General features: G+C 43.5%; 1 protein-coding gene across 3 annotated transcripts in view; it reads right to left on the bottom strand.

Annotated features, from left to right (window-relative positions):
- Positions 1-11175, bottom strand: part of LOC126100135 (mucin-19) — a 529587-nt gene extending 518412 nt beyond the window's left edge. For 2 of the 3 annotated variants that reach the window (XM_049910670.1, XM_049910671.1), the window contains exon 1: positions 10896-11174. In XM_049910670.1, the coding sequence (XP_049766627.1) occupies positions 10896-11054 (159 nt within the window). In that variant the 5' untranslated portion in view covers positions 11055-11174. Of the gene's footprint in view, positions 1-10895 lie in introns of all 3 variants that reach the window. The other variant, XM_049910669.1, reaches the window with a different exon arrangement.
- Positions 11176-13321: the final 2146 nt, after the last annotated feature.

The following is a 13321-nucleotide window of genomic DNA, read 5'->3' as shown; positions in this document are numbered from 1 at the left end:
TGGGAACCAGGTTTCCTGGAGAGCAATGCAGATAGCAGGTGTAAAGCTTAACAGTTGCCACAGCTCAGCCAGTTGGTGGAAAAAACCACCGGAATTCCACCGGAGGATCACATCGTGAGACTGGGAAGGCATGGAACATTCAATGAGGTAGTTTACACCTCAGTCACCTGCTGCCACCGATTTATTGCCTGAGCAGTCTATATCCATTGTGTCAGGGTCTGGCGAGATCTAGGGCGTCAGCAGACACCAAAATCTCCACCCCGTCCTCAGCTGCAGAGCTTGTAGGTAGCGGTGGTGTGGGGTGCCACCGCAATTTCCTTGGTCTTAGGGGGTTTTCTTTTTGGATTTCTCTCGCTGCTCCTTGGGTTTCCCTGGCTGGGAGGACTTCACTGGCTCAGTCTCTGGGACTGAGGATGAGCGTGTAGCCGTACGACCAGCTGCTTTTGGGCTTTTCAGCCACTGGCGGGTGTCGTCTTTCCCACTACAAGAAACCTGGGAAGGGAGGGAAACCGAAGAAGATTACGCTTCTCCAGCTTAGAAGTGGGGACGGATGTCTCCGATGGTTGAGGGGGGCGGGGTGTTGCTCCCGAAGTAGGTGGTGCAGGAGCAACAAGCAGGGAAATGCCCCTCACCATCATGGAGGCAGGTGTAGTCTTCCGGCTCTGAGAGGTGACCTGGGTTGGCGGAGCTGATGGTGCCACAACTGTTGTAGCAGCAGCGTAAGACGATGTCATACGCACAGGATGCAGACTTTCAAATTTTCTGTTAGCCTCAGTGTAGATCAGTATGTCCAGGGTCTTGTACGCCATTATTTTCCTTTCTTTCTGGAGAATCATGCAGTCAGGCGAGCAAGGCGAATGGTGCTCTCCACAGTTGACACAGATGGGAGGCGGGGCACACTGAGTATTGGGATGTGATGGGCATCCGCAATCTCTGCTTGTGATGCTGGAAGTACAGCGGGAAGATATATGGCCGAACTTCCCGCACTTAAAGCACAGCATTGGGGAGGAATATAGGACTTTACATCACGCCGGTAGAGCATTACCTTGACCTTCTCGGGCCACGTATCACCCTCAAAGGCCAAGATGAAGGCACTGGTGGCAACCTGATTATCCTTTGGACCTCGGAGGACACGCCGGACAAAATGTACACCTCGCCACTGTAATTTGGCGTGCAGCTCGTCTGACTGCAAAAGGAGGTCTCTGTGAAATATGATACCCTGGACCATATTTAAGCTCTTATGGGGCGTGATGGTTACAGAAACATCCCCCAACTTGTCACAAGCGAGTGACGCCCGTGACTGGGCAGAGGATGCTGTTTTTATCAAGACTGACCCAGATCTAATTTTGGACAAGCACTGCACCTCTTCGAACTTGTCCTCTAAATGCTCAACAAAACTGAGCCCCCGCCAGCTCTCGACCATACAAGGTACTGGGGTGAATAAGATCCGCTGCCATTCTTAGCCTGAAGTTCCTCCCATTGTTTGGCCAGGGAGGGAAACGACTTGGGGTCGTACTTCTGTGCACTGAATTGAGCTCGTGATCACTAAGAGACTGCTGGTGTTTCACCACCAGCAAGAGATGGACTACACTTCATCGCATGTCATCCGCCCTGATGCCACCCACTCCGACCAGGGGCCCTCCCCACAGGCGCCACCCATCCTAAGCAAAGGCCACCTGAGAGGATGGCCTTTGCCGGGAGTCCCGATGGCCCAGGGGGATGGCCATCTTCCCCTTGGCATACGTGGGGAGTTACCGGTGCAGGCATCAGCAGATCGATCCCTGTGTGGTCAGGGAGCTATAACCAACAGGGTACATGGGGGCCCCACCACAACGGACTGGCTACCATGCTGGTTATCAGGTGCAAAGAAGTCCGTGACATTGTCGGCGCAGAAAGCGACACTGAATAGTGCATGGTGGAAAACGGACTCAGGAATGTATCCTCGCCCAAGAGATGGAGAATGAGCGGGACTGCAATGCGAAGACAAGTAAGTGGGCTAAAGATCTCCATGCACGATGGATACGATGCACCATGTAAGGCACCCTTCCCCAACTGGCTCCATAACCAGAAAAATTTTGAAATGCCGAAACATGAGAGACTATTTAGTTGCCTCTTACGACAGGCAGGAATACCTCGGGCCTATTCTTACCCTCAGATCTGCAGGGGGCCCACTGTTGTGACCCGCACAGTTCCGACAGAATGCACTCTAACCATGGAGCATAGGACGAGGAGGAGATTAGAGTTTAATGTCCCACTGACAGTGAAGTTATTAGAGGGTGGGGGGAGGGAGCAGAAGCTAGTATTATGTATGGAATGATGGGGAAGGAAATCGGCCATGCCCTTTTCGAAGGAACCATCTCGGCATTTGCCTGGAGCGATTTAGGGAAATCACAGAAAGCCTAAATCTGGATGGCTGGACAGTAGAGAGTCCAGTGTGCTAACCACTGCACCACCTTGCTCAGTGGAGTGTTGGAGAATGGTCATCAGTGAAGTGCCATTTCTTGGACAGCAACAAATTTCAAACTGGGAAGGATAGAAGGTGCTGTAGTTCCAGCAGCAGATGCCAGTAGTACCCATTATTATTCCACTGAATGATCAAGTGACTGGTCAGAAGGTCTGCTCATGCTGGAGTATCACTGCCAGTCACCAGTAGGGATGGAACTACATCAACAAACATCTGCTCAGAATACTACTACATGGTCGGTTCTGATGCCTCTGCGTGCACCAGAGGAACCTTTTCCCAATTCTCATTCTACTTTTCCTTTGTAACCTTTGATGGGCAAGGTTCGTCCAAGTGGCTATCCGCACTGAGCACAGAGATGGATGAGGAGCAGACAGCCCTGGGACCTTCAGGCTGTGGCTCCTGCAGCCATTGTTCGATGTACAACCGTTGGTCTGGTTGTTGTCAGGGAGACGGATCATGAGAAGGATCCCAGTCACCAGTCGACACTGATTGAGAACACTTCTCTTTTCAGGTGCAGAAAGTGGTTCCCGAAGAAGGTATCCTGGAGACCACAAAAGATGACGTTGGTGGAAGATCTGGTTTGGGTAGAGTTGTTGATAAAATATCGATATTTTTCCGACAGGTTTTTAAAGGCGGCATTTTAGCCAATGATTTATCGATATTAAAATGTCACTATCGAGTACCAATACTTTTATATATTTTTTTCACAATTTTCGGTAAATATTTGAAGTTCTTTCGAAATTTTAGTAGAACATAATTTTACTTTCACTGTGTGAAGGAATCTTACTACTTGCTGAGCTTTCACCACGTCCAATCTTTCACTCTGACTGTGTGGAGCAAATACATGTGGCACAGAAGTAGTAGTCAAATGGCTCTGAGCACTATGGGACTTAATATATGTGGTCATCATCAGTCCCCTAGAACTTAGAACTACTTAAACCTAACTAACCTAAGGACATCACACACACCCATGCCCGAGGCAGGATTCGAACCTGCGACCGTAGCAGTCGCGCGGTTCCGGACTGTGCGCCTAGGACCGCATGGCCACCGCGGCCGGCGAAGTAGTAATCAAATTGAACTAGGAAGAGGGGGTGAAGAGAATAACAAGATTTCCGATTTGGAAGGGGGGGGGGGAAGAGAGAGAGAGAGAGAGAGAGAGAGAGAGAGAGAGAGAGAGCACACCAGTATGTTAAATAAAAACAAATAAAAATTAACGAAAGTTGTGTGTTATTTCTTCACATCGGAATTCTTCAAAAACAGTTGCTGAAAATGAACTAAAATTTAATGGCAGTTGGGCAGAGGCGTGTGTGGGGAAATGCTCACGTATTTGACGGTCGGCGCTACCAACAGAAACTGCAACGTTTCGCTTCACCACGCAATTTTGACACTACAACTGCTAGGTCACTGGCGTTGGCAGAAATGAAAAAACTGGGGAGTCTACATGAAGTGTTCCGAACAAATCCGATATGTGACGAAACTGAACGATGTACCCATTGGACACCTTTTATAGCGCCACTTCCGTGCAGTTACCATTGTTAGCAAAGTAGTTACTGCCAATCGTGAACTTGCATCGTCTTACTTTCAGTTCTTGCTCTAAGGATAGGGAGGCTGCTAGCTTGTTGAAGTACAGAATATCTAATAATAAATACTGTAATATACAGCTCTAAAACTGGCTGTATATTTACAATGTGAAGCCGATATTATTATAGGCAGGTACGTCGGTATTCTTTCAGTCGACATACCTATACTTCTTTCGATATATCGAGGGCCGATAACGATATTTTTTTGAATATAGATATACCTGATACCCGGTATTTTTAAAAATGCCAACAGTCCTAGTTTGTGGTAGGCAGAGGTAGGGGAGGCGATGTTAGCATGATTGATCATCTTCAGAGGAGGCATTCATATTTCTTCCGTGCATCAGTATACGACAGTCAATAGATTTGTACAATAGATATTCCATTCATTCTTGAAAACTAGGTAAACTGGCAAAGCTGAAGGGTGATATTCCGCACTTCTTCATGTGCCGTCTCCTCTAAGAAGGTTGGCTGTCATCATGGCAATTTCTGATCTTGATTTGGCCGATCTAAGGAGTTCTGACGTTGAGCAGTTGTACCAATTTTTTAAATTGTCAATCCAGGATGTCCGTCTTCTACCCCTCGTTCTCTTCCCACAAATTTTCCCTTCTAGTATTATTTGCAATATTTTGTAATTTACTCCCCTAATAACATGGCCTAAATATTGTAGCTTCCTTACTTTAATAGTTTTAATTAATTCTTTTTCCTTTCCCATTCTTCTTAGGACATCTTGATTAGTAATCCTCGACACCCAACTATATTCCGCACAGTTGGACACAAAGGCGGTTGTTCGCAAGGACTACATTCATGGAGTGATCATCCATATATGCTGCATTTTGGGTCATCCTTGCAGCGTGATGACGTATACCCAAGCATAAACATCTGCAGCATCTCCTACGCAGTGGGACATACAGTTTCAGAATGGGTAACTTTCTCCAAGAGGACATTCTCTTTAACGCCTTAGATAAAGGCACTTGTATGCATACGATTATCATGGGTCCTTTTTGTACAAATCTGAAAATACGTTCGCCTCAATACTCGAGATTAGTCTAGAGCTCCTTATCTGTTTGGAGCTTAATACCTCTGGGGAACATGATTTCTTGGACGACCTTCGCAGTTTTGTCTGGGGGCAATGGTCACAGGAATGTCACCTAGATGATCACATGCTGAAAAGCTTTAGATTGGGCAGCAGAGGAAGTTTTAATTAACAACGAATCATTTCGCATTTTCACCTCGAGACTCAACTTCCCCAAATTTATTTTCTATATTTTCGACAAAAAAACGTTTTCTTTGTAGTAAAAGTATCCCTACTAAGTGAAGTGTTTCACACCCAGAAGTCTGGCTTGCCCCTCTGCTAACGCTGTAGCCACGGAAGGAACGTTGTGAGGTTGTTTCTCTCTGTATTATAATTATCTTTCCCGTCTTAAAAATGTTGTGTTGGCAGAAGAGCCAACACCGTGTTACTAGTAGAGGCCGAAATGCTCACGCAGGCTGGCGTGAGGAGGGAAGAACTCTACTGACTTGAGGTCTGGAACATGACAAGGAATTAGAATTCAGAAAGCGGACATAATTAGTTTGATACTTAACTTTAATCCATTAATGATGAACGTCGCTCTTGACGATACATGATTCACAATATTATCTTTTCAGAATAGTAACTGAATATGGCGCCTTGCTAGGTCGTAGCAAATGACGTAGCTGAAGGCTATGCTAAACTGTCGTCTCGGCAAATGAGAGCGTATGTAGACAGTGAGCCATCAATAGCAAAGCCGGCTATCCAACTGGAGCGAGTGCTAGGGAGAGTCTAGACTAGACCTGCCGTGTGGCGGCGCTCGGTCTGCACACGCGGGTCCGACGTATACTAACGGACCGCGGCCGATTTAAAGGCTACCACCTAGCGAGTGTGGTGTCTGGCGGTGACACCACAAAAAGAGTGCTGGGGCCTTGAGGTCACCAGCGGAAGAAAGTTTAACTGGCTTCACGTGTTAATCTTCCATCGTGCTACTACCCACTCCAAACAGGGTCTCCACCCATGGTTGCCACCCTGCCACAGCAAGAGCAACGGTAATTTGGCCAGTAAACCGTTGCTCAGAGTCCCAGTGCCCCAGCCATGACGAGCACATGCTCCTTGGCTTGAGTTGGGAGTTTCCAGCTCTGGCACTAACAGTGCTATATCCCTTTGTGGTCGGGCGGCTACCACGGTGCAGGTACCCGACGACCAACCCTCCCCCCAACAACGGGAGGGCTACGGTGCTGGGTTTTGGAACCAGTACCTTTACAAGAAAGCAAGGGGGCGAAGAGAGAAAGGCACAAAAGGTGGGAGGCCTTCCCTGCACGATCTAACTTCTGTAAAATCTGGAAATGGAGTATCAAGTCAAACAACAAGGGAACCACATAGTTAATAACAAAAATCATTAGAGTATAAACAACGAAAAGGCAAGGAGGAAAAGTTAATAGTTAAAGGATAGACTTGCAGCACGGAAAGGCAAGTAATGGTGCAAAGGCTGGGCCCCGTGGTGGCCAAGAACGTATTCACAAAATAGATGAGGGCCCTGCAGGGGGATTTGGGAGGCTCGCGCATGCCTTCGACTACAGTAGCTTTTTACGATACGGCACGCATGATAGGAAGATAGTGGATCAGGTCACCAGACAAATTGTACTTTGCAATTTTTACTCATAAAAAACGTGTGGTGGATCCGCCTCTGAACATTGGTCCGGAGATATATTACATGGCAGATCCACACTCTAACGCTAACTTGGATGTGGTGTATTGTGGATCTGAAGCCCAACACCGCTTCGTACATTGTGCGTGGCAGATCCACCTTCAAACTCTGCGCTGAGCGTGGCATACTGTGGATCCGCATTCCAACATCGCTCTGGATATAACGCGTGGCGGATCCACACTCAAACGCTAACTTGCGTCCTGGGCGCTTTCCGTGACATGTATGTACACAGACATACAGAAAACAGAGCAAATGTCCAGCTTGGAGGTGACTGGACACAATCGAGTACAGTGCTATGCTACACCTCCTGATCAGTGCATCTGGGCTAGGTGTTGGCATCTGTGCTACATTTACAAGCAATTTTAGAACACAGTACGAGAGGTTATGTCATGATCGCATGGATAGATCTGACATAAAATCTATATAATTGCGAAAAATGACGGAAGATGTATAAATTGACCGAATATACACCGAAATGCGTGGAAATTGTGGAAGTGCTTGCGTATCTTCTGGTTCGCGCAGAACAATTTGTACATGGGAACAAGTATGCGGCAGCAAGAGCAATCCGGGAAAACGTCGACGTGGAAGCGAAGGGAATCAGGGAAGCAGTCAATTTTTCTCCATCGGGGCAGCATTATACTGTATGTCTATTGAGGTGCCAGTGATACAAGCGAGTTGACTATTGTATCTGACACTTTTCAGGAAGACGAACACTTACCACTTCAAAATATAAGTTGCAGCCACCACCTTATACAATAAAATGGATACATCAATGTTTTACACAATGTAGTTTTTCCCTCGCCTTTTTTCCAACGATTTTCTGCATTCTCAATCCACTCTTCATACTTTGACAATAATTTGTTTTAAGTATGTCTTGGTACCGCGAGTGATTCACCGCTCTATACCCTGGGTTCATCTGAAAATCTCTTTAGTTTCAGTAGTCTTCGGTTGTAGAGAAACCGAATTCAATCCGTAGGTAAGGAATATTACGAAAAAACATTTAGAAGAGTACAAAAGTGACTGTACTGGGAAGCAAGTAGGCGAAAACAGACAAGTGTCAGAACATAATAATAATAATAATAATAATAGTAATAATATTTTACGACGCATCCACAGGCTAGACCCTAAAAAATACTACCGGTATGTCTGAACTTAGCAATGAAGAACGAACAGTTTGTCTCCATTTGCAATGGATGGTCGAAAATACCTAATGTTTCGCATACGGCTTCCGCGTGACGGGTTTTTGAGATTTTAGCACCAGAGTTTTAAGACCCTTAACGATTATTAAAAATGTTCCCGTTCGTGATTGGCTCGGTACGGGCATACTCGCGGCACCCGGTTCTAGTTTTGCGACACTTTTACTCAAAGAGTATTATATACCCAATCATGTTTCTTGCACAGCAAAGTTCGCTCTAAATTTTTGGTATATCTCGGAGGCAGAATTCGGATCTGACTTATCGAGTGTGGTAAGCTGTAAGAATTTAACTGCTTTACACTTATCTGCTCTCGTGTGGTACAGCACAATTTGAGCGCACAAGCACGGAGTTTAAAGAGTCTGGAGGTAATACACGCATGTCTTTTCCGCCAGTTCGTATACCAGTGTTACTCTCTTCACTGACCTGCTAGTTCTGAGTGGGAAGAGTCGTCATGGTTGAGGGTTTCTCTTCAGACACTTAATAATTTGAATATAGTTGCACTCTTTACATAGAATGCACCCTAAACCACTGAGAAAATTTGTACCACGAAATTGGTTGCTGGTCTGTTTTTCAGAACGGTAATTCTTGATGCCAACAGATCCAATAACTGATAATCTCTCCTGGATGCGCTACGGCTACGTTAACTGAACGTGTTCACTTTAGAGTCCGTTATAGTACCCTTTTAGTCCAAACTAGCCTAGAAACATTTCAAAGCAGTTTTTAAGTTTCACTAAAAACTCCACTGCGATATGGAATTTCGTATTTATGGGTACAAAGCCACACAGGTAACAGGAGAAGACGTAAGTATTTGTCCACTGCGAAGATCCAATCACGTACCATGCATGTGTAGATGTGTGAAACGCCGGTGCAGTTGCTCTTGTGCGGCCGTGGAGTGTGCGAATGACAGCTGGCGTACGGTAGGTCGGTCAGCTTTTGTCTGTCAATACAAACGCATCATTTCACTAATACTGCGTTTTTTTCTATTCTCCAAACACTTCTCGTGCCAAAGCAGAGCTAGAGATGTCATATCATCTCTCGATTTTTTTATTATTCGGTAATACCCTCGTGTATTACTTACCTATAGAAAGGTTAAATCCAAATTAAACGTCGAATCCTTTAACATTAAACACACAATCTGAAATGTGCGAGAGGAAAAACAGCACTAATTAAAGGAAATTTACAATTAGCAAGTATGCAGACAAACCTCGATAATATCCACTCTGAACATCCCCCCCCCCCCCCCCCCCACAGTTTAAATAAAAAGACTAATGTCAGTAAATGACGTACACTACAAATTTGGGACTATTCAAAGGAAAAGCTGACCCACATACAACACTTCCAAATAATATTCTGGGGCAACATATATTACAGTAATTCCACAATCCGTTATAGTTCGAACGGAAATAAAGAGCAAGCAGGTGACAAATACTGTTCCCGATTATCGGTACTAACATTTTGATAGTAAAACTAAATTATACGGTGTATTAAGCGAATGGTGGCTGGCGATGTTACTTTGACGCGAAGGCGAAGAATTCCAGATATTAAAGAGTAATACTGCTAAGGTATGGTTATTAAAAATTACACACAGTGTCCTATCGAAAGGTAATTCAGTTCAGAATTTCCTGTCACCATACAGACGAATCAAACACCCCTCCCCCCCCCCCAACCTACACACACACACACACACACACACACACACACACACACAGAGAGAGAGAGAGAGAGAGAGAGAGAGAGAGAGAATTTGTTTTCTCGACTTCCACTTTCATACGATATATAGGCCTAGTTCATTTATGATTTTGCATAAAAATTTACAAGTTTACATTTCTTTCGTCTCAACAGGTTACGGAGACAACTACAATCCTCCACAAAATTCAAGCAATAAAAAAGTCAATGAACGTAACTGTTCAGATTGTACGGGAAGCATAAGTGGCACCTTGATATTTTACAGCACGTCGATAGTAATTATTTTTCTAAAATTAAGCGGCTATAGAATAAAATTCCTCAATTACTTGACGTAACTTTTACATACAGGTGCTTTGACATCAAACACTGAATGTTCATGTCACGTAAGATCAAACAACGAAAACAGCGTTAAACAGACAGTACGAATCAGCAACACCAAGTGTGGATGTATAATCTGCTTAACATTTATGGGCGTTCTGTCTTAAAAATTTTCCATTCAATGACAATATATTTGTAGTGCAACTAATGAGTTACATTTTGCTAGCAGAAAATTTATAGCCAGAGTCCTGTAGCTACACCGAAGTGTCATTTTCCGCAGCAATACAGTAACGACAGATTATTTCTCATCCACTCCTGCGACAATGGTACACTAAATGTCGGGTTCTGCATTTTCTGGTTACCAATGAACGAAGACCGACCGATTTATAGTCCCAGAAAGGAGTTAAGTCTGCAGAATGTGAGAGGTTATCATTTAAAATTGTATTTTACCGGGCTGACAAAGGATTCTTGAAAAGCTAACACGCGTCCGTAAAGACAAGCCGGTTTCAAGCAGCAATGTTGCGTTCAAGAGTAATCTTTTTGTACAGCATTCACATTGTCTACTGTAAACAATATCGTCACTTGACATTAACAGCGAAGGGAACAAAATTCTTAGCCGATTCACATAACGGAAGTTACAAATTGTAAATAATTCCTTATCTGCATTTGTAGCAGTCTCCAGGAACTGAACTTTAATGTCAAAAAGCACATTCACTATTTTACTTACGAAAAGTACGTATGCCTGTTCCTTGTCCTTGAATGTCACGTAATAAATATCCATCTACGGCACTCAGAACGAATATAAGCAAATGATAAGCTATCTCAGATACACGCCGCAAAATGCAAACTCCTTTATAAGCGATTACTAAGGATCAAAGCTGACAAATACATTTAACAATGAGCAGATACATACAATCATGAACTTCCATACCTGTTTATCATCACTTTTGTTCAAAGTGGCACTCACTTCAGCGTCATCTGAAGCACAGCAACTCACTCTCGATGTGTCCAATAAAGCATTTTCACCAGTTTTACCACAAATTTTATCAGGTGCCTTGGGTTCGTTGCCTTGTTCAGGCCATGGTGCCATCTTGAATGTCAGGGTATCTAGAATAAGCTGATTGGCTAAAGGGGAAACATGCTGCTTCACGCATGCGTATTATTTTGCACTATATTCACATAAGTGTATTTTAACACATTTTGGATAGTTGGTCGCAGGCACACGGCGTTGCAGACGGTACAGTACATTGCTGAGATCTTAACTGACATGGATGTATATGTCTTCTGTTTTCAGCGAAATCGAAACACATGTAAACCAAGGAGTATCCACATGCAGACGATTTTCTTGTTTTCCCTAAGATCATCAATCAAAGAAATCATTATCGACATGATTATAGCTCCCCAAAGTATTTGTGGTAAAATCACATGTTTTCAAGGCATATTTTCACCTGCTACATGTCACATATTCGTAACACCATCATCCCTGTATTTTAACTGACTATAACCACAACACTAACCTAGCGCCTCTTAATCATGTTAGTTCGCATAAACTGCAGTCACATTTAGCGTTTCTCATGTGATTTACACTATAAGCAGACAAATGACTGCAGTATTTATAATGTCATCCTAATTTAGTCAGTCATGAAGCGATTGTCTTTACAAAATGTGACAGCCATAAGGCACGTATATCATTGTTACCAACGTAATGTGCAGTTACGCTATACTTAGATAATGGATTAATAGTTACTATAATTACATATAGGTTTCGTGTATTCTCATTGTGATATTGTCGTGTATGATGCAAATATGCCAAATAAATGTTAATGGAGGTAAGATTATTTCGTCCCTATGAAACTAAACAACAAAGGACCTAGGAGGTGTAATTATTTTATGTTTGTTTACGGTTTTTCACAGACGACATTGTGTTGTGTTACATTATCAATTACGTTAAAATATTATATATTGCTGAAGGTAGCTAACATGTGCCGGTTTAATTTGCACGTTGAAAGAGAAACCGAGTAACACAAAACACACTGCATTTATATTCATTATTTTATGTAATATGTTGGGTTCATTGAAATCCGTGTCGTATTGACACACACACACACACACACACACACACGCACACTCTCCTTGTGGCTTTAGTTCCGAAATTACCCATACATCTCATGGAAAAGCTGTTTCCTTGCAAGTTGAAAAAGCTCTGTGACATCACGTATTACATTCAGATGGATGATAAAATTAATATGGTAGTTTGTAGTACTGCTTATCAGAACATGTACACATTCTATGCAAATTGTATTTGTTGTGAAACTAATTTCAGGCCACTTAGTAGGCTACCTTGGGAAGTTAAAACTGGGTAGTTCCACACTTTTTGTTCATTGAGTGTGCTGGTTCATCTGTCTGCATTCTCAAAGATATAAAAATTATCTGAAGTGGAAGGGAGCTTGTCCAAACACTTACCATTGATTTCTCCACAACCAGAAAAATGAATTTTACGGCTTTTTCGTCACTGGTCAGAATATCATCAGAGGAAGACAGATATATCAGTCGGGCCTCTAACAATCCTATCCAGTATACACTAGGTGCCACAGCCAGAAGAGCTTGGTGTGACATGTGAACAGTGCTGCATTCCAGCAGAAACAGGCTCTTAGCTGTCTCAGCCCATGACCAAGTGCTTCCGAGGTGAGACTTTTACATAAACACAATCAGTGTGCATGTTTATTACATGCTTGGAGAGCCCTTAAGTCAGTACTAAAATTTAGCTGCCAGTTTCTCTACAATCATTGAAGTGGAGGGGTTGCAGACATTGACTTACACTGTTTGCATATGGATGGTGAGCAGCCCATCAATGTGTATTCCCCACTAAACAATACATCAAGATGGTTACCTACAGATACTGACGGCTACAAAGCTTGACATTAGATAGAGTAATATTTTCCACCTTTGTCTCATTTTCAGAATGTCATTGAAATTCACTTTTATTTATTTATTTTTAATGGATACCAAACATGGGAGGAAGTGTTTAATAAAAAGATCAATAATTCGACAAATTCCACAAGTAGGATTAAAGTATGTTATTGGATTCCTTCAGGAATCTTGATTGAGGTGACAGACTGATCTGTAGTGCAGCCTGAGGTCTAGGTTAGTTTGAAAGGTGACAGTTTGGATGTGAGTTGGCAAAGCCACTGAATCTGAAAGCCAAATGAAGATTATGGTGATAAATTTACCTATAGGGAAGCCTAATGTTTGTCAGTGCCATATTGAAAAATGCAGGGGGGGGGGGGGGGGGAGTCCCAGTAATGTAACTTTTACCCACACAAATAGAGCTGTCACAACGAAGATGATATAATAGAA

This window comes from Schistocerca cancellata, chromosome 9 (genome assembly GCF_023864275.1).
Source record: "Schistocerca cancellata isolate TAMUIC-IGC-003103 chromosome 9, iqSchCanc2.1, whole genome shotgun sequence".
In the NCBI taxonomy this organism is placed as follows: Eukaryota; Metazoa; Arthropoda; class Insecta; order Orthoptera; family Acrididae; genus Schistocerca; species Schistocerca cancellata.
The sequence above is the reverse complement of the archived record's forward strand: the minus strand, read 5'-3'. Positions and strand labels throughout refer to the sequence as shown.